The sequence below is a fragment of the Balaenoptera musculus genome, chromosome 10, assembly GCF_009873245.2.
Source record: "Balaenoptera musculus isolate JJ_BM4_2016_0621 chromosome 10, mBalMus1.pri.v3, whole genome shotgun sequence".
NCBI lineage: Eukaryota > Metazoa > Chordata > Mammalia > Artiodactyla > Balaenopteridae > Balaenoptera > Balaenoptera musculus.
The window spans coordinates 79,161,034-79,183,137 of NC_045794.1; the positions used below are offsets into that span (position 1 = coordinate 79,161,034).

A 22,104-nucleotide genomic window follows, 5' to 3' on the forward strand; every position below is an offset into this window, starting at 1 on the left:
ACTGTAGGCCCAAGGAACATGGAGTAGTCAGGGAGGGAAATGGGAACAGTAAAGATGAAGAAGAAGATGATGATGATGATGATGATAAATAATAACAATAATAGTAGTAGTTAATATTGATTAGCAATTATTATGTACCAGGCAGTGTTCTAGGCATTGTATAAATATTAATTCATTGGATTTACACAAGAGTAAGGTAGGTATAATTATTACTTGCATTTCATAAATGAGGAAACTGAAGCCCAAAGAGTTTAAGTAATTTGCCCAAGGTCACAAAGCCAGTAAGTGGTGGAGCTATTTGAATTCTAGCAGTCTGACTCCAGAGCCACCAACTTAACCCTTAAACTATACTATTCTAAAGACCCTGGGGAGTAGGATCTTTGAGGGATCTACTTTGGCCAGATCTCTTCAGTGTGTTACTTAAATAATATTGGTATGTTTCAGACCAGTTTGTCCTTGAAGAGCTCCTTGGGACAAAGGCTGGTTTGGACTCAAAGTGAGCCATTTCAAGGGTATTAAGTTCTTGAATGGATTATTTGTCCTATTCCTCTGGGAGAAACCTAGCAGTTTTCAAGATGGGTGAATATAGGAAGATTGGCCCCCATTTCCCATACCTGGCATGAATAAGTTCAGGGCATGTACTGGTAGAGAATACTTTTAGATTCTCATTGGTTTAGTGTAAAATCTGTCTGTACACTGAAAATTCTGATGCCTCCTAGGGGTATTTCTGGGCCACTGCAAGTGTTAACAACTCTTAACTTATCAGAAACTCCCCTGAATAAATTTGCAAATGGAGATAACAGGAATGTAAATGAATTCTAATTAAAGATTTGCTCTTTGTGAATAGCCTCCCTTTTGTTATGGGCTCTCCCTATTAGATATGATTTGGTAGGGACAGATAGTAACATTATGTAGTGCGATGGCTTTTAAACAGTTAGTTTTAATTTATAAAGAATGGTAAGTGAGAACACTGTGCACAGCCTAATGATTCAGGTCAGTTTTGAGATTCAGGTTGCTGGCTTATTTCCATTTTTTCACGTACAAAACTCTGTATGCCCCAAAGTTTTTATTTATGTATCTAAATGGCAGTTTTTCTGTGCCACTGTGCATGCTATTTGTCATATGAAATCAGGAGTTGAAGTAGTATTCAGAAGCATGAATCCACACACACAAAATTTCCAAATGCTACTAAATCTGTGTACTCCAAATTGTGGACATTAATTTTAAGATTTCGTAAAGATGTGTTTCAGCAGACCTCTGTTTTGTAGTATTACAGCTAGAACTAAGAACTAAAACCAAGTTTTGTGGTTTATCTTTCAACATACATCATGGCACTTTCTGTGAAATTAGATGATTTGGTCAAAACCAAAACCAAAACAAAGCAAAAACAAACTTTCCAAACCAACTTCCCTGCAGAAAGGAAGGCAGAAACTGCTCCAGGACAGAGAAAAGCATTTTGGGCTTTCCAAATAAATTTCAAAACACTTTTGAGTTAAAAAATATTGTTAATAACGTAACCTTATTTAAAAGCCACATGAAAGAAGGTTTTAAAATATTCCCATTGTTTTAAAATATACTATTAGCTCAACAATGGTTTTAAAGTGAGCACTTTAGTTTAAATTTTGGGTTCTTCAGTAAATTTTAGGTAGGATTCTCTCTTACCCTTCAGAGTGATGATTTCCTAGAATAAAGAAAATCTCTCTCTCTTTGTGAGTCCAGGTATAGGGACTACTTTTATTTATAACAATGGGCTTAAAAGTTTCAAATGTAGCAAGTTTTGGGAAACCACATTATCAACATTATCAGAATACTTTTCTTTGCATATTTCCCTAATTAACAAATAATGTTCTTTTTGTTTGGTAAAATTCAGATAAACTTTGAAATGCTGCCCCCCCCCCAACCCCACGCCAAAAAAAAAAAGACTAAGTGTTCTGGCTTGCATACTTTTGTGGGTTATCTCTGCCTTTTTTTTTTTTTTTTTGTAACTGAAGCATAGTTGATTTACAATGTTGTGTTAGTTTCAGGTGTACAGCAAAGTGATTCAGTTTTTTTGTTTGTTTGTTTTTTTAACATCTTTATTGGAGTATAATTGCCTTACAATGGTGTGTTAGTTTCTGCTTTATAACAAAGTGAATCAGCTATACATATACATATATACATATACATATGTATACATATGTATACATATGTATATATGTATACATATATAGGGATACATATATCCCCATATCCCCTCCCTCTTGCACCTCCCTCCCACCCTCCCCATCCCACCCCTCTAGGTGGTCACAAAGCATGGAGCTCATCTCCCTGTGCTGTGTGGCTGCTTCCCACTAGCTATCTGTTTTACATTTGGTAGTGTATATATGTCCATGCCACTCTCTCACTTTGTCCCAGCTTACCCTTCCCCCTCCCCGTGTCCTCAAGTCCATTCTCTACATCTGCGTCTTTATTCCTGTCCTGTCCCTAGGTTCTTCAGAACCTTTTTTTTTTTTTAGATTCCATATATATGTTTTAGCATACGGTATTTGTTTTTCTCTTTCTGACTTACTGCACTCTGTATGACAGACTCTAGGTCCATCCACCTCACTACAAATAACTCAATTTTGTTTCTTTTTATGGCTGAGTAATATTCCATTGTATATATGTGCCACATCTTCTTCATCCATTCATCTGTCGATGGACACTTAGGTTGCTTCCATGTCCTGGCTATTGTAAATAGAGCTGCAATGAACATTGTGGTACATGACTCTTTTTGAATTATGGTTTTCTCAGGGTATAGGCCCAGTAGTGGGATCACTGGGTCGTATGGTAGTTCTATTTTTAGTTTTTTAAGGAACCTCCATACTGTTCTCATAGTGGCTGTATCAATTTACATTCCCACCAACAGTGCAAGAGGGTTCCCTTTTCTCCACACCCTCTTCAGCATTTATTATTTGTAGACTTTTTAATGATGGCCATTCTGACTGGTGTGAGGTGATACTTCCTTGTAGTTTTGATTTGCATTTCTCTAATGATTAGTGATGCTGAGCATCTTTTCACATGCCTGTTGGCCACCTGTATGTCTTCTTTGGAGAATGTCTACTTAGGTCTTCTGCCCATCTCTGCATTTTATTATCACTGAACCATTTTACAACTCTGTAAGTTGTAGAAAATTAATAATAATTCAAATAACTCTTGTCCATAGAAATGCAAATCAGTTATGTCTGACAATGCAATTGATCATTGCCCTTCACATTGACCTATTTTGCACCTCTTTGTATATTTCTTCATTTGCCAGTGTATGTGTGGTTCTTCGAATTTTCCTTTGAAGCAGTTATAAGGTCTTACTGGTCCCTCATTAATTACTGAGTTAAGTAAAACGGTTGACACATGTTTATTTTATATCTGTGTGACAGTCATGGCTTTACTCTTTAAAAATGTATCCTTGGGACTTCCCTGGTGGCACAGTGGTTAAGAATCCGCCTGCCAATGCAGGGGATACGGGTTCGAGCCCTGGTCTGGGAAGATCCCACATGCCACGGAGCAACTAAGCCCGTGTGCCACAACTACTGAGCCTGTGCTCTAGAGCCCGTGAGCCACAACTACTGAGCCCGTGGGCCACAACTGCTTAGCCCACGTGCCACAACTACTGAAGCCCGTGTGCCTAGAGCCTGTGCTCCACAACAAGAGAAGCCACCGCAATGAGAAGCCCGCGCACCACAATGAAGAGTAGCCCCTGCTCGCTGCAACTAGAGAAAGCCTGCATGCAGCAATTAAGACCCAACACAGCCAAAAATAAATAAATAAATTTAAATAATTAAGTTAAAAAAAATGTATCCTTTAACACTGCCATTTCTTATCCTCCACATGTTACCTAAAGTTCTTCTGTCTAGACTACTTGAGGATATACTTCTAAAAGTGGAATTTCAACACGCTTTATATAGCTAAATGGGTTTTGAATGTCTCATATTTTTACAAGATTAATTCTACTAGCTTCTTTTTTTCAGTTTCCTCAGGCACTTTATCTTTCCTGTGGGGACTGTAATAAATATTTCTGCCATAAAAGTGAAAATAGCATTAAACTAAAAATTGTGATGCTCAGGAAGCTTATGAAGATTACATTCAGATAAGATCATACTATTACCAATTTATGTGATTCTTTTCTATCATTACTTCCTTACATAGAACTATTTCTTATTTGCTTTTTGTTTCCAATGGGTTTTAAGAATTATTTCTGACTACTGGGCTTTTAAAAATGATGTCTGTCCAACAGGTATATTTATTTGGATAAATCCTACAAATGAATAGTTAGGTTACATGCATAATTTGGTTTCAGATTTGCATGTGTACAATGGCAATAAAGTAAGGTACTCTGATTTTAAGACATTTATTTCAGTGTATCTAAGGAATTGCCTCATAATATCAAATTAGCTCCTTTTCTCCTCTGTAACAGCTACAATTTCTTCAAGATATAGAACAAGAGAAGATTGACAAATATCATTAGAGTCTTGCTGCAGTTCTTTTTTATAGGCAGACTTTGACTTTCCTAGAATACTATGTAAGAAACTATCTTAGTATACAGCTAAGGCATCTGAAATTTCTTTCAAGCCCGATTACTACCTGCGTTACTGTGTTGAGTCACTGGGACAGTTGCTATAATACATAGCCATGTGACCCACTCCATCTCTGCTCTTCGTTTGATCTCAGTTAAGTCTTGTTTTCATAAGTTCACTTTGCACTTGTCTTTTTATATTTAAACTTTTCCAAGGTCACAACACAAATCAGTGGCAAAACAGGGAACAGAACTCCCGAGAGAGCCCTAAAACATTAGAGGCTTCCATCTTAGAACAGTGATGTCATCAGGAAGATTTTTTTTTTTTCCTTCCCACAAACACCTAAAATAGCTTCTTATGATAAAATCTCTGGAGGGAAAAAGGGATCATATCAATTTCAATTTTTTAGTATCTATTTAATTTGAATAATTTTAGAAAGAAATAGCAAAAGTAGAATTAACAATATATAACTTCTCCTATGCTGTTAAAACTATCAGACAAGAACCTGAGAAACTAAGTGAAGGGAAAAACTAGAACTCATTTTGTAAGCAAATTATCTGCCAAGCAGCATTTGATGCAAGAAAGAAGGAAGGTCTTGTGGGGTTTTGTTCAATGTCTTTGAGGATTTAGATGGGTTTTTGTAATTAGTTGGGGACCAGGTAAATTCTATTAGAAATGCTGTGGGGGATTATTAAGTACTTTTCACCCCATTAACATTCACTTGCTCAATGTATTCACATAGCTTTTGGTTATTTTAAAGGAAAATTCCTTGTCACCGACTATTTTGCATTCTTATACAAAGTTTTTTCTTTCTTTCTTTTTTTTTTTAAATTCATTCTAGTCCACATTTCTCACTGTTTTCCTTTTTTCTTGACAGTTCTGTTTAACTGTCACTCAGTATTCTATACAGTGCAGAGGGTGTTACAAAAGTTGACTTAAGATAAATGAGCCCCTGATTATAGTACAAGAAGCCAGTTGCTAGGGCATGTTTTCTTCCATAGTCTTTTGTTGTTGAATTAATTCATTCAGGTGCTTCTTTTCATATTGGAAAATTGCTTGTTTCCAGGTGAATCTGGTAAAACATAGTCTTCATTATTGAGTATGCTCATATGAAAGATTAAGGTGGAAGTACTGATATTAAAAACTTATGCTTGTTTGAACTCTATCAGAAAGCAGTCGTTACCACATCTGTGATCATTTGAATATGTCCAGAAACAACAACCACAGCTACTGAAAGAATTGGTTTTCTTCAATACCCATCCATCCAAAGCTACTGCTTTTTAAAACAGTCGGCTTGATGACTGGGACTTGAAAAGAAATAGATTCATTTTGTAAAGTTCCTTTGTAACCAGCCATGGGTTGGTTGGTTTGTTTTTTAGCTTTTGATTTTTTCTTATTGAGATTATATTCACATAGCATAAAATTCATCATTTTAACAATTTTAAAGCATGCAATTCAGTGGGTTTTAGAATATCCAAAAAATTGTGCAGTCATTGCCATCATCTAATTCCAGAGAATTTCCATCACCCCAAAAAGAAAACTTGTGCCCGTCAAGCAGTCACTCCCCATTCCTCCCTGAGCTCCAGCTCCTGGCAACCACTAACCTACTTTGTCTTTATGGATTTGCTTTTCCTGGACATTTCATAGAAAAGGAATAATACAATATGTGGCCTTTTGTGTCTGGCTTCTCTCACTTAGCATACTGTTTTCAAGGTTCATTTACGTTGTAGCATGTATCAGTACTGCATTCCTTTTTATGGTTGGATAATACTCCATTGTATGGATATACCGCATTTTGTTTATTCGTTCATCAGTTGATGGACACTGGGTTGTTTCCACTTTTTGGCTCCTATGAATAATGCTGCTATGAACATTCATGTAAAAGGTTTTGTGTAGACATATGTTTTCAATTCACTTGGGCAGATACTGAGGAGTAGAATCGCTGGATCATATAATAAGTCTATGTTAAACTTTTTGAGGACCTACCAGACAGCAGCAGCACCATTTTACATTCCTGCCAGCAATGTATGAGGGTTCCAATTTCTCTACATCCTCATTAACACTTGTTATTATCTGTCTTTTTGGTTATAGTCATTCTAGTGGATGTGAAGCAGTATCTCATTGTGGTTTTAAATTTATTTAATTTATTTATTTATTTATTTATGGTTGTGTTGGGTCTTCGTTTCTGTGCGAGGGCTTTCTCCAGCTGCGGCGAGCGGGGGCCACTCTTCATCGCGGTGCGCGGGCCTCTCACTATCGCGGCCTCTCTTGTTGCGGAGCACAGGCTCCAGACGCGCAGGCTCAGTAGTTGTGGCTCACGGGTCCAGTTGCTCCGCGGCATGTGGGATCTTCCCAGACCAGGGCTCGAACCCGTGTCCCCTGCATTGGCAGGCAGACTCTCAACCGCTGCGCCACCAGGGAAGCCCCTCATTGTGGTTTTGATTTGCATTTCCCTAATGCCTAAGACTGTCAAGCATCTTTTCATGGGCTTATTGGACATTTGCATGTCTTCTTTGGAAAAATACCTATTTAAACCTTTGCCCATTTTTAAATTGGGTTCTTTTCTTAGCATTATGGGGATAAATGTGACATAAAGAGAATAAATTTTGGAATTAGATACATGGGGTTTCCAATCCCTGCTCTCAGTAATCTTGGGTAAATTCCTTAATAACGAGACATAGTTTCCTACCTATAAAATAAGGGTAATAGTACTGGCTCCATGTAATTGAGGATTAAAAGAGAAAATGTATGTAGATGTGTGACACAATCAAGAACAGTCATTATTATTGATATTTTTAACATTATTATCTGAAATGGATCTCCTATTTTTTCAATGCCATTGATTAATTCATTCATATATTGACTGGGGATTTTTTGAACCCACTATATGTTAGACATTGTGACTATCCCAGTATCTGCCATTAAAAAATCAGATAGTTTAGCAGGTAGGGAAAGCTGGATATGTAAGCAAATAATACAGTGAAGTAAATATTTTAATCGTGATAAGTACAGCGGACTCTTGGAGGTCTGAGGAATGATTGGGGCTTTGTGTCATAACAAGTAATAACCTACTTGTTTGATAAAATAGGCTGTAATTCTTTGCTTTGCATGTTAGTGAAGTTAGGTGCCAAAGTGTAATTCCCTTTTTATTACCTATGAGCATTGAATTAAATTACAAATGAGAATTTGAAGATAAATATACTACAGTTATGATCTTTAGCCTCTATTCAGCATATGGAAGTACTACAATTCCATGTTTCCTTTAATTTTAATGCCTACTAGGGGCTTATCTGGGAAACAATGAAACCATTGCCCTTCAGGAATTCTGAGAGCTGACTGAGCCAGCTAAGTTACATGCCTGGTACTGGTGCCCTTAGAGATGCCAAAATTGAAGGACAAAGACACTTGATCAGTGTTTACTTTTACAAATTTCCTAATTGTTTGTATATATAACATATTTAATAGTAGGAAAAAGTAATCATTTTTCCATTTCCATATACAATATATTGTAGTTTTTGAAACCATAATTTTCTCTGCTTTTTCTATCTAAAGAGCTCGAGAGAGTTAAAAAAGTATCAGAATTCCATATGATTAAAAAAATCTTATTAAGAATTAACAAATACCATACTACTTCTGTATCCCCACACATGTACTATTTTATTTCATTAAATATTTACATTGCTAAGATGACTCTAGCTCCAATTATAGTATTAAGGTTTTGAATGCCAAGATTAAGAGACCTTGTCTTCCTCACTATTTGAAATGGCTGTGAGGTTTCTCCATCTTGTGGAATAATTATTATATATATCTGTATACTTGTCTGTATGTGTGTGTGTCTGTGTGTGTGTGTATTTTAACCTTATGTGTCTGGTAACTAAAATTCCCCTCATAAGAGGGGACAGGACTTAAATTACAACTTATCTTCTACTGAATGTAATTGTTTAAAGACAAATTGAAGTACATTTCCAGCTCTTACAAAATTGGCAAGACACAAATGAAATACCACAGAGATACGAGACCTGGGGTTGTGAACCAGAAGTCAGATATCTGTAACCTCAGCTTTTCTCTTTCCATGTAGCTTCACCTTCCACTCACTCCATTATCTTAGCAATTAAACAGGGAGACTAGGCTTTCCAGATCCAGAGATCTGACTCTAGGCTCCCAGCTATCCACAGGATGGACCCCCAAATGCTACTGGTCTGAAAAGGAAATATTCATAAGAAAATCTGCAAAGTGAGATATGCCTTGAATATCTGAGGAGTATTTTACAGTAGGAAAAATGTCAAATTTAAGTTGCTGTTTCCCAATTTATAGAACTAGCAGCTTAAACCTGTTAAAGAAACTCATTTTTGTATCCTTACAGTGCCCAAATTTTGGCCTAAAAATACACGTGATTCACTTTCTGTAAAGCATGTTCATGAAAAGTTGAATGTACAAATATTATACTATTTGGAGAATCAACCTTACTTTCCTATTGGCTTATATTTTACTTTCAGAGGTGTCAGCTCTCACACTAACATTTTAGCTTTCTGGTATTTTTATCCTTCAACCTCTCTGTGAAGTAGTCAAAAGCCTATAAACAAATACTTAAATGTTCTGGGGGAACCCTTGAAAGGAACCCCACAGGGAATTCCTTTCCTGAGTGCAAAAATTATTTTGTAACGCCTCTAGGTTTAAAGTCTTCTGGTTTCCTAATCATCAAATAAAAAGAGTAATCTCAGGCAACTTTTGCCATTAAAAGAGAGTGTGTCTTACTGTTTAGAGGGAAAATAAGGCTAGATTCATTTGCAGTCTTATAGTCAAAACACTAACAATTTGCAGCCATGAACATGTTTTACTGACTTGCCCTGCTACTAGGAAACACAAGGTAGTAAATGAAATATAAAGAACACTCTGTACACCTTCTATGTAGTTATTCACTGCCAAGGGACTACTGGCAAAGTTATACTATACTAACATAGGAATACTGAAAGAAGAACTCTAAGACCTTGAAATGAATTGAGAATAGCCTCACACTAACTGTATCAAGCTGACAGTTTCTATTTTGTTAATATTAGGAATACAACATTGCATGTCCCTTGGTGATAGGATTACCCATTCCTCCTGGTCTAATGTGACAAGTGAACTGCTTGGGATTGCTGCTGCCTTTCATTCAGTGAAAATGATTTATGGCTAGAGATGGAAGTAAAGAATGGTAGATCCAGAAATCCCTCTTCCTAATAAAACCAAAGATACTGATCAAAGATGATTCATAACCCCCAAAAGATAGTCCCTTCTAAATTATTTTCTTTGTAGATTTTCCACACTTATTGCTTTTACTCTTTCTTTCTTCCCTTTGGGCCATTTCAGTAATGAATAGAAGAGAAGAGAGAATCAATGATAATTTCTGGTTCAACAGAAATTAAATGACTTGGATAGATTACCTATTCCTATAAAAATAGTCTTTTTTTTTTTTTTTTAAATTTATTCATTTATTTATTTATTTATTTTTGGCTGTGTTGGGTCTTCGTTTCCGTGCAAGGGCTTTCTCTAGTTGAGGCAAGCGGGGGCCACTCTTCATCGCGGTGCGTGGGCCTCTCACTGTCGCGGCCTCTCCCGTTGCGGAGCACAGGCTCCAGACGCGCAGGCTCAGTAGTTGTGGCTCACGGGCTTAGTTGCTCCATGGCATGTGGGATCTTCCCAGACCAGGGCTCGAACCCGTGTCCCCTGCATTGGCAGGCAGATTCTTAACCACTGTGCCACCAGGGAAGCCCCTAAAAATAGTCTTTTTAATGAGAGTTTTTTTCTTGGTACCATATTGGTGGTGGAGGTAGGGTATGGTAGTAAGAACTCTGAATGTGAGAACTTGCTCTCTATCACTGTGACTACAAGCAGGTAAATTAATCTCTCTGTACCTCAGTTCCCCTTATCTGCAGAATAGAAACAAAAATGCTTATCTTCTAGGACTGTAGTAAGGATCAAGTAAAATAATGCATGGGAAAGGGCTTTATAAAATATAAAACAAGGAAACTTTGGTTGTGGGAATAGTGTTTGCTCTCTCGTGTCCTCACTTCCCTCTTTGCTCAGTTTATTTTTTATTTATTTATTTATTTTTTGGCTGGGTCGCACAGACCCATGCCTTCGGCAGTGAAAGCTAACCACTGGACCACCAGGGAATTCCCTTTGCTCAGTTTAGATTCCATGATCCATGATGATAATCAATCGCTTGAGCCCACCCCTACCTCACTTGCCCTCCTGTGCTTTCTCCCCTCTTTTTTACTCTGTTCTTGGCATAATATCAAGTATAGATTAAGTACAGATTAAGTTTTTAACAACACAACAACAACAACAAAAAGAGAATGGGTGGTGAATTTAACCTGAGCTCTACTTTTTATTAACTTTTGGGAAATCAGTTAGCATTCCCAAGCCTCAGGCCTCAGTTCCTCATCTATGAAAGAAAGTGATGATGATACTTCATGCAGTTGTTGTGAAGATTAAATTCAATAACATTTGTAACATGACAGCACAAGACCTGGCACACCATAAGCATTTAATAAGTTGTAACTATTATCAGCAGTATTTATAATCCATGATAATTATTTTTTCTCTGCTGAGAAGACCTGACACTAATTTATAGATGTTCATTTCCAAATATACATGCATGTTTGCTATATGAAAATATTTTAAAGTTCTGATTTAATATTCTCATTTAATAACTTTATTGATTGTTTTTAAACACTCTGCTCTTTTCCTTAATACCTTGAAGAGCCAAGAGCTTTCTAATTATTATTATATATTTGGCTTATTCACAGTACAATAAAGAATTTTTAAAAAGAAAACTATGGTCTTAAATCTGTCCTGAATTTATAAAACCTGACATATAAGATGTGCAAATATAAATACATGAATAAATGTATTCAGATTCAGATTAGAAAAATTTTTGTAATGAAACTATATGAATGATTCTGAAACTTGCCTTACACAGCTAGGTAGCTAAGTAATATTTTCCTCAAACCCCACATTATGGTTCCATAGGTTTCGATGTTTTCTTTTAGATTTAGAACACATTAGTCAAAATGTTGACACTCTTTTGTAATGCGTTTCTGGTTATAAAAGAAAAATCCACCTTAACCTTAGTGTAACTCAAGGCATTTAAACAATTCTCCACGGCATTCTATGGCCTCTTGTTATCCAGTGAATGATATTTTAGTAAAACAATGAAACGTTCCATGTTCCTTCTTATTACCATCCATCATCCAACAGCTGTAAAATCACCAGCTGCTGGGAAAAAGAGAACTACATCAGTTCTCCCCAGCTGCAAGGAGAAAAAGCTTAAGATCTCCTCTTCACATAATTTCTGGGATCCCAGCAGGCTGGAATCAAAGTATAGTTTTCCTTGACACAAAACCTCTAGCCTTGTAAACATGTCAAAAAGCACATACACTATGATTTATTCCTGTCGCTACTGGGGAGAAAGTGTCTGTGAGAAATGTGGTAGAAAAGGCTGAGATAATACAAGATAACAACAGCAATGTAGATAGAGGCTACCATATGGCAGGCACTGGCTATCATATTTTTAAGCCTCACAATAACTATATAAGGTAGACATTGTTCTCATTTTCTTAGGGAACTGAGGTTCAGTGAGACATTAATTTAGTAAATGCTGTGGTGAGTCAAATCCAGGTCTATTTGACTCCAGTGCTAGGGTCTTAAACACTGTGCTGTTCTGCCTTCCAGTGACATGAACAGATAAGGAAAAATTGAACTGGTGAAGGCTAAATGGAATGGATTGGGAAGAAGGGGAAACATGGAAAAGGTGGTACTACTTTAAAAGACACAGGAGGAGTGTTTAAAGGTAAATGAGGCTGCGAACTGGTACCCCACTTCATGCCTTTTCCTACCCCCCTCTTCCAAAGAAGGAAAATGGCCCTAAAATCTTATACAGCTTAAGAAACAGACTAAGTATCATTTCCATTAACTTCCCTAGTTCTCCATCATCAGCCCTCAAAAATTCTAGCCCATAAAACCAGATTTCATTAACTAATTACTCATCCTCACAACATTGGCTGCAGGGGATTTGGCATAGTCTATAAAGCAACAGCTCTCAAACTTTAGCAAGCACTGGAATCACCTGAGGGCTTGTTAAACACAGATTCCTGAGCCCCATTTTTAGAAGTTCTGATTCAGTAGGACTGGATACATATTTGCAATTATAACAAGTTCTCAGGTAATCCTGATGCTGCTGGTGCAGAGACCACACTTTGAGAATGACTGATATAAAGAAAAACTGTGCTAAAGAAAGTCAGATTTATACACACATACCTATGACAAGCTGACTAGTAAAAGAATACTCTCTTAAGAGGCTACCTTCTGTTCTGCAGGCACAATTTATGAATCTGGTTATTTACAGCTGCATATGTATAATGAATGGTGTTCACAGATACACAAATGTGGGAGGACAATTGACCTTATGACCATGCTCTTAATAAAGCAAAAGACTATGCTTTTAATGTGCAATTTGCTCAGCTAAGCAATCATAGGGATAAGAATATCACATTCAAAACAGGCAACTATGTCCAAATTTAATACCAACTCTTTATAATCCAGAAAAAAATATACATGAAAATAAAATGCACCTAAGCTTAGGGATGGGAAAAATCTGAAACCAGAACCATTCACATTTCCAGTCATAAGCCTCTGCTAGTCCAATTGCCTATGGCTTTTTTTTTTTTTTTTTTAAAGAGAGTAGAGACAGCAGGAATTCTTCTGGAACCAGATACCTGCAAGCCATCATGGCCTTGGCCACTTACCTGTTTCTCACCCCTTACCTGGCCCTAGCTCCACGTGTGACTTGGTCTTGTCTGGTTTTGGTACATGCTATAGTTACAGCACTGGGGGCTACCACCATTGCTGCAGAAGCCGAAATCAGTATGAAAGCTGGGGAGTAGGATGTCACAAGATGAGTATTATTTTAAGAAGAAATGGCTTCCAATTTCAAAGGAGCCTGAGATGAGTAAGGAAATGAGGTTTCCATCCCATAGAGTCTTCTAGGATGGAGACTTCTCATTCTAACATCCTTTTGAAATGGAAAAACACTTACTATACAATCCCCTTTACTTGGTTATCCAGATCCTCTTTTTAGGTTGATAGTTATCTATTTGGGTGGCGGGGGGCAGGGACTACAGTAACTTTAGTGTAACAGAGAAACCAAGCTGCAATAAGTCTACATGATTAGAGCAGATGAAGGTTACCTTTCCAAAGGGTAAAGCCTAAGCCTAGCTGGCAACACACAAAGATGAACACCAAAGCCCAGGGAATTCTCTTTTCTGGTACAACACTGCATTGGCCTACTCATGATATGAAATGAGTGACTGCACAACCACGCTGAATGAAAGTATGAGGTCCGACTGGCCAGAGGCAACATCCCAACAGGAGATAATCACTGAAGAGGTTGCTGAAATAAAGTGCAGTTACCTACTCTCCACTACTCCTGCTGAGAGAGGTGAGGGTATGGGATGAGCAGGAAATGATGTTCTTCATTCTTCAAGTAAGTAAATCCTGATAGGATGGGGTGGATGGTCATTTAAGTAGTAGAACAGGATGAAAATCTAGGCTAGTTCTAGATCTTTCTAAGGAAAAGAACAGCAGTGATAAGGGAAAAGAGAGGAACATTAAAAATGCCTGCAAGGGGCTTCCCTGGTGGTGCAGTGGTTGAGACTCTGCCTGCCAATGCAGGGGACACGGGTTTGAGCCCCGGTCTGGGAAGATCCCACATGCTGCAGAGCAACTGGGCCCGTGAGCCACAACTACTGAGCCTGCGTGTCTGGAGCCTGTGCTCCGCAACAAGAGAGGCCGCGACAGTGAGAGGCCCGCGCACCGCGATGAAGAGTGGCCCCCGCTTGCCGCAACTAGAGAAAGCCCTCGCGCAGAAACGAGGACCCAACACAGCCAAAAATAAATAAATAAATAAATAAATAATTTTAAAAAAAAGCCTGCAAGTATTAAAAAGGAGAGCCTTCTTTCTTTTCACTTATATAAGACAGGAGACGGCATCTTTTCTTTTTCTTGTTGCAGTGGCAGCGGACTTGCTGGTTTTCACAGAACACGATTTCTGTAATATGGTCTGTTGACAAGGGTCCTCAACCACTGGAGAACAAACAGGCTGACCGTTAATGTCAGAGCTAGGTCTTCTCACGAAGCCTCGGACAGGGGCTATTTCACATGCTGGATCCACAGAGGAACCCCCGACACTGCAGGACGCTTCAGTTAAAGCTTCTGATATGTTACAATAGAGTGACTGGCAGGTTTTGGGGGGCTCTGACTTCCTTGCACATGTAAATTCTTACAGAAAAGCTGGAAATATAAGGATGGGGAAGATTTAGTTTAGAGCCACAAAGTTCCAGACACCAGCCACGGATGTTTCTGCCCCATTTCACTACATGTTCTTTTCTGAGAAACACATTGCTGAGTGTTAAGCACTGTGGTTGAAAAAAATGATTCACCCTCCCTCATCCTCCGTGTGAATCTCACAACTGCAGAGGCTGAAGACAGGAAGGTTGTCTCTGTTCCCTCTCATCAGGGAACTCACTTGGTGACCTGGTGGATGTCATGAGCAAGGTAGCCCAGTTGTCTGTGTCCCCTGCCACAGAGATGTGGCTGACCTTTGTCATGTAGATGGAGAATTCCTTGGTCAGCCACTCCACCTGTTCAGGCATTAGCCCTGTGAAATAAAACATGCCAATTTGGTCAGCGATGTGCTGCCCATTGTGGGAGAAGCCCTCTTTCTTGAGGCTGGAGACAAGCTGAATCCGAATCTAATGACACAGTCGGCCATGCCTTTCACTTCTTGCAACCGTTGTTTTTGCAAATCCAGGCTGGTCACAATGGTTAAGGCAGTCAGGGCTCCATTGAGAATACAAGGGATGGATCAAGATCTTCAAATGTGACTCCACCCTTTTGGCTTTATCAGCATCTTTGTAGGACCACAGTGAAGGCTCCCACATGCTCACCATGTAAGCCCATGTTCTTGGCATAGGATTGGCAGAGACAAACATTAATGCCCTCTTGAATGAAGTGGTGCACAGCCCAGACATCCATGTTACCATCACCACTGTCCAAGCCTTGGTGGGCTGGCAGAAGATTGTAGAGAACAGTTGTATTTTAAGACTTTTGCCATCAGCAGACCAGGTCAGAGAGGTGTACTGGGGTGGCTCTGCTTTGCTGCTGGTACTGATAACTTCTTGCTTCAGTTCATTTACGATGACCTTGCCCTCCAAGTCCCAGAGCTGGGTGTTGGGGCCCATGGTGGCACAGAGCCAGCAGTGGTTGAGGCTGAAGCACAGGGAATTGATGATGTCCCCACCATCTGGCATATAAAGCTGCTTGCTTTTATTGAGGTGCCACAGCATGGCCTGGCCACCGTTGCCTTCAGAAGCACAGAGGGATCCATCTGGAGAGACAGTCACAGTGTTCAGCTGGCCTGGGGGGCTGATATGGTTGGACTTCAGTTTGCAGTATTCCAGGTTCCATACTTTGACTTGTCCCGGGCACAGGAGACGATGATGGGATTGCTGCTACTGGGTGAGAAGCAGATGCAAGATACCCACTCACAGTGGCTCTCACCCTGGACAGTGTATTTGCATACACCCAGAGTATATAATAAAAACTTCCAGAATTTTCTCTTCAGCCTAAGAAAGTGTTGCTAACTCTTTGAAAGTTTACATTCAGAGGATTTACTTTAAAAAAAAAAAGAAAGAAAGAAACCACTGCTTTTTTTTTTTTTTATTGAGAAGATGGTGAGTTCCATATTTTAAATTTATTTATTTATTTATTTATTTATTTATTCTTAGCTATGTTGGGTCTTCGTTTCTGTGAGGGCTTTCTCTAGTTGCGGCAAGTGGGGGCCACTCCTCATTGCGGTGTGCGGGCCTCTCACTATCGCGGCCTCTCCCGTTGCGGAGCACAGGCTCCAGACGCGCAGGCTCAGCAGTTGTGGCTCACGGGCCCAGTTGCTCCGCGGCATGCGGGATCCTCCCAGACCAGGGCTCGAACCCGTGTCCCCTGCATTAGCAGGCAGACTCTCAACCACTGCGCCCCCAGGGAAGCCCTGCTTTTTTTTTTTTTGGCCATGTGGCATGCACGATCTTATTTCCCCGACCAGGGATCGAAACCATGCCCCCTGCAGTGGAAGCGTGGAGTCTTAACCACTGGACCACCAGGGGAGTCTCAAAACTATTGCTTTTAAATGCATACTCATGAATGCTTTATAAGGCTCTTGAGAACTCTGGTAATTTAGTTTGGTTGACCAGAGCCATTCAGGTTGTCTCATAGGTCATGAGACAAATCAAATATGGCTTATTCTGGGCCATGTTTCGGGGGCCTCTAAGCTTGTATCTGTCCTTTTGCTCAGGACTCTACCCTGAAATAATCCTATAAGGCTTGGATTACAAAGATAGTTGAGGAAACAAAAGGCCAGTGTCGTGGTCCATTTGGGCTGCTAGAACAAAGTACCATAGACTGGCTGGATGATAAATAACAGAAATTTATTGCTCACAGTTTTGGAGGCTAGAAGTCTGAGATCAGGGTGTCAGCATGGTCAGGTACTGGTAAAAGCGTTCTTCCAGGTTGTAGACTGCAGACTTCTCACTGTGTCCTCACATGGCAGAAACAGAGTTAGCTAGCTGTCTGGCCTCTTCTTTTAAGAGCACTAATCCCATTCATGTGGGCCCCATTCTCATGACCTAATTACTTCCCAAAGGCTCCACCTCCATACACCATCACATTGGGATTAGGGTCTCAACATACAAATTTGGGGGTGGGGACACAAACATTCAGTACATTGCAGCCTGAAGGCTCTCCTTCACTAATGCACTTAAATATAATGGCAGAAATTTATTAGCATCTTACCTCATGCAAATTTTCTTGTTTTCAGTCTAGTTGGTTGACATGTATCTAGAATATCTAGGTTATTTTCTATTTGAATAATACCTGAACCCAGTTAACTTAGGTATAACAAATTATTCCATCCTTTATTTGAAACAATATTGGTTCAAAAATCCATTAATGAGTAGAAACTAGTAGATGTTTGTTGAATGAGTATTGCACTTCCTTCAACTTGGAAGCCCCAGCTTCACTTCTAGAAGTAATAGCATTGTTTCTATTTTTGTAACTTCCTGGCTACTGTCCTAGGCATTTCAGTTACCCCAATGCTATTCTGCACCCCAGCAACTCAGCCCAGCTAACACAGACTATCCTGCTGGCTAACTGGTTCATGGTCCCTCACGGCCCTATCTATATCAGGGCTGGGAGAAAGAAGACAAATGTGTAAGTCTACTCTTTAGGTAATGAAGTAAGGATATTCTGAGGCCTTTTAAGTTTTATTTACTTATTTTTGGTTTGGTTTGATTAGAAGTATCAGAGCAAAATATAAAATGAAAGAATTAGAGTGCTCTCCTACTTGCCTAATCCTCATTCATAGCTCTGGATGCATCCCAACAAGGTACTTGCTGTGTGAGCCACTTGTATCCTTTTTGGAAGAAGATGAGGTGAGGACAATGACAGTAATTGTCATCATCTCCCTATTCCTATGTTGCTATCATTCAACCAAACACCTACTGAACACCTTCTTCTGGCTCAGGTAATACACTCGGTCCTGAGGATATGAAGATCACCCAGTCCCTGTCCTCAGGAAGTTCGTGATCTCCTGGGAGATGCAAACAAGTAAAAGTTCAGAGGAAGGCGCAATGAGAAGTGTGAGCCTAGAGGAAAGAGCATTTAAGTCTGCCTTAGGGTGAGAGGCTACTCTTTACAGAGGAAAATTATTGTTCATTCTACTGGCTGGCCAGCAAAAGATACTGGGCATTAAATTGAAGTTCTTATTTTTTCCACTCTAAAATCTACTTAACAATGGTACCCATTTACTGTCAAAGCTGGTTTCTATGTGATAATGCCACAAATATGATTATGCCAACCTCTCCTACTGCTCACCTTACACTTTATATCTGGAAGTCATGGTACTAAAAACTGGCATGGATGTTTTCCAAGGAATCTGGTTATCATACTTGACTATTTATAATTCTAAAATGGAAGATTAAAAAACAAGTTAATAGGCACTTTATAGGATGGGCGTGGAGTCGGAGGAGTGAATCAGCAGAGGAAGAAAGAAGAAGAACCATGTAAGCACAGACTCACTCTAAGGGAACTTAGACTACCAAATGATTTTTTTTCGTAAGTGAGGACTTGTTTTACATACCACGTGGAATGCTCCAGGGGCCTTGACAGGTCTGAAGCCATCAACAGGTATACACTGATCAGCGTGGCCATTACAGAAGCAGCTGCCCTTGACAATGAAATCATAGATTGCATAGTGCGTAAAATGTTGAGGCTTTGCATTCAGGTTGTTTCTCTGACAGGGACAAGACTGTCGTTTTAGCAGCTGCACACGGAGGTTGGTGATCTTTAGCTGCTCCTGCAGTTTGGCACTGTAAGGGTTCTCCACATCATACGGTGGTGACAAAGCTCTGAAAATAACCTGTAAAGAAAAAGAAAATGCTGTGCATATATAGGACTGTGTGCAAACCCTGAACTATTTGCCCTGTGTAGTCCTGGTTTGATTTATACCTTTTATCATCTGCAAGTGATAAGATAACAAGAGGTTTTCAGACCTTGATCACACCTGGGGAAGAGCTGCCCTGTTATTCCAAGGAACAGATGTGCTGCCTGTTTGGATGCAGAAGAAGTATAAATTGAGAAATCAGCAGAAATCTGACTCTTGGGATGAAGGCAGCCATACAAAGATCTTGGGGGAAGAGCATTCTGGGCAGAAGGAACAGCCAGTTTAAAGGCCTTGAAGTGGAATCAAGCTTGGCTTATCCAAGGAAGAACAAGACCAGTGTGACTAGAGTTCAGGGGACAAGGGGACAGTGGAGAGGACAGAGGCCATGTATGACAGATCATGAATAGAGAACCCTTTAAAGGCCGTGGTAGAGTTATCCTAACTAGTGGGAAGCCACTGGAAGGTAATAGGCAGAGAAGTGATGTGATCTGATTTGCATTTTTAAAAAAGGTAACTCTCTCTTGCTTCTGCGAGGAGAATGGATTATAAAGGGTAAAGAATAGAAGCAGGAAGACCAGTTAGGAACTGATTGCAAAATAAAGATCCAGGCACTTATATTTCTAAATGCGGTATGACCCTTTCAAAGACTCATCAGTTACTAATTGGGACCACTTTCGCTATGAGTATTTTTGGTTCTACTTTTCTGGATCTGCCTTGCAACTTGTGGCATATATTTGGAATATTTTTACTGGAAATAAATATACAACCCTTTGAGGGTGGATGTGATTTCTAAAATTAGTCAGAAGTCACTCAAATCCAATGCAGTGAGTAACGTACCTGATCAAGTCAGTTAACAGCACTTTTGGTTAAATGCAAGGTGTAACTAAGTAATGAGACTTTTTATTGTGCAGGTTATAGACAGACTCTATAGGCAACTTAAGGCTTTAGTTGTGAGGAGGAAACCAGAGGGAGGAAGGCTCAGAAGGGACAGACTTTGGACATGTCTGTGAGTCTATACATTATACAGGGGCAATAAAATGGGCCTTGGGGTGGGGTGGTGCAAATTCTCTAGTGGACCTGTTACTTTGGAGGAGTAGAGGTTAGTGGAAAGGGAAATCACTGCCCATGGAAACCAATGAATATAAATATAATGTAACATGAAGCATTATTATAAGGAGGGCAACACTAAGTTACACCTCATTATGCAGTTAAAAAAAAAACCTCAATCAGTCTTGTTGACTTATATAGTAAGAAACACAAAGGTCCTCTGAAAAATTCTTAAGCATCTCTTGGCTTTTTAAAAATATGTCAAAAAAAACCCTATTTACAAAAAAACAGAAATATTTTGATAACCACATACAGTCGTCCCTTGGTATCCGTGGGGGATTGGTTCCAGGCCCCCCTGGATACCAAATTTTGCGAATGCTCAAGTCCCTTAGTTGGCCCTCCATATCTGCAGATGTGGGGCCTGTGGATACAGAGGGCTGACTGTAGTATGAAAGTAAAGTAATTATTAAAAAGTAAGCTTTGGATAAACTCCCATTTAGAGAGAATGTATCTAAAAGTAATTTTCCAGAAAAAAAATTTTTTTCTTTAAGGAATACTTTGGATAGAAAAATTTCATTATACAAATTGCTTTTGCATGGAAAGTATGAAAAGGCAAGAACCTACTCTGTAGGATCACCTCTCCAGGTCTATTGGTACAGAACTGTCCTCAGTGAAATATAACTTAAGGGAAGGTGATAATCAGCACTAGGCCTCCTATAGCCAATTCTCCATCCAGCAGCCAGAGTGATTCTCTATTAACAGAAATTGGACCATGTCCTTGCTTAGATCTACACGCACCTAAAGACCCCCCATTTCTCTCAGAAAAAAATACAAAGTCCTTATAATGGCCCTGCTTTATTTTTTTTCTTAGTGCTATTACCACCTGCACATTTTAGTTGTAGTTGCTTAATGGTTTACTGTCTTCCCCATCTAGAATGTAAACTTGATTTTTTTTTTTTTTGGCCACGTGGCATGCGGAATCTTAGTTCCCAGACCAGGGATAGAACTGGTGTCCCCTGCAGTGGACGTACAGTTTTAACCACTTCACCACCAGGGAAGTCCCTAGAACGTAAACTTCTTGAGCGGAGTCACTGGTGTATCCCAGGACAGTGCCTGGCACAGAATAGGTATTCAATAAATTTTTGGTAAATGAATTGATTAATTATAACATTGTTCTTGGCATTCAAATAATAGGTGAGAATTTCAAATAACTTCCTTTTACAGGGTCCTAAACAGATTCACATACTGAATTCATGTCATAGCACCAGAAGGGGACAGGTAAGAAGTTGCAATAGTTACAAATAATGAATTATTAACCAGTATCTGCACATGTAGCTAATTTTGAACTTGCAAAACTTAAAAAAGTTGTATCTTAAACAATATTCTGCACCATTTATTCACATGGAAAGTGGTAGAAAGCAACATATTATGGAATAAAATTTTCCAACAAACAATATGTCACCTATTTGAAAGTCAATATAGAATTAATGTCTTTTTTTTTTAACAACAGCCTAAATCAGAACATGATTTCATATTTTGAATCATTAAAAAAATTTTTTTAAAAAGCATTGAATCCATTGTGAGCTTTACATGGGGTTTATTTTCCATATGACTCTCAAACACTGGCATTATGTGAGACATTTGTGAAGAACTCTTGCTCTAAATAAGATCAGTGATGTGGCTACCTTCCAATTTATCAACCACAGTGGTGCAAGGACATGGAAAAAGGTAACAAGTGCTAACTAAATAAGTATTCCACTGAAAAGTCTATTGCATACTACACTGTCACCCACCCATCCTCTTCTTGACCATTGGTGGCAACTGTTTGCTCTCTCTGCTCCTGGCACATATTTACCCTTGACATTTACCCTAGTTCCCTCTCTCTCCCTCCCCGTGAGAATTGTTCAGCACATGCAAGACTACAGGAAGATCTGTCAAGGTTTGTAGGAACTTAGAAGCTCTTTTGCTTCCTGGACCCAGACTGTGGAAGCT

General features: G+C 39.2%; 2 protein-coding genes across 3 annotated transcripts in view; both read right to left on the bottom strand.

Annotated features, from left to right (window-relative positions):
- Positions 1 to 22,104, bottom strand: part of NTN4 (netrin 4) — a 110,702-nt gene that overhangs the window by 53,327 nt on the left and 35,271 nt on the right. For both annotated transcript variants that reach the window (XM_036867214.1, XM_036867212.1), the window contains exon 3: positions 18,763 to 19,041. In XM_036867214.1, the coding sequence (XP_036723109.1) occupies positions 18,763 to 19,041 (279 nt within the window). The remainder of the gene's footprint in view (positions 1 to 18,762; positions 19,042 to 22,104) is intronic.
- LOC118901959 (receptor of activated protein C kinase 1-like) lies at positions 15,326 to 17,422 on the bottom strand. Its single transcript, XM_036865799.1, is given in 3 exon segments — positions 15,326 to 16,047; positions 16,050 to 16,198; positions 17,418 to 17,422. Coding segments are annotated over 3 exon segments (876 nt in total).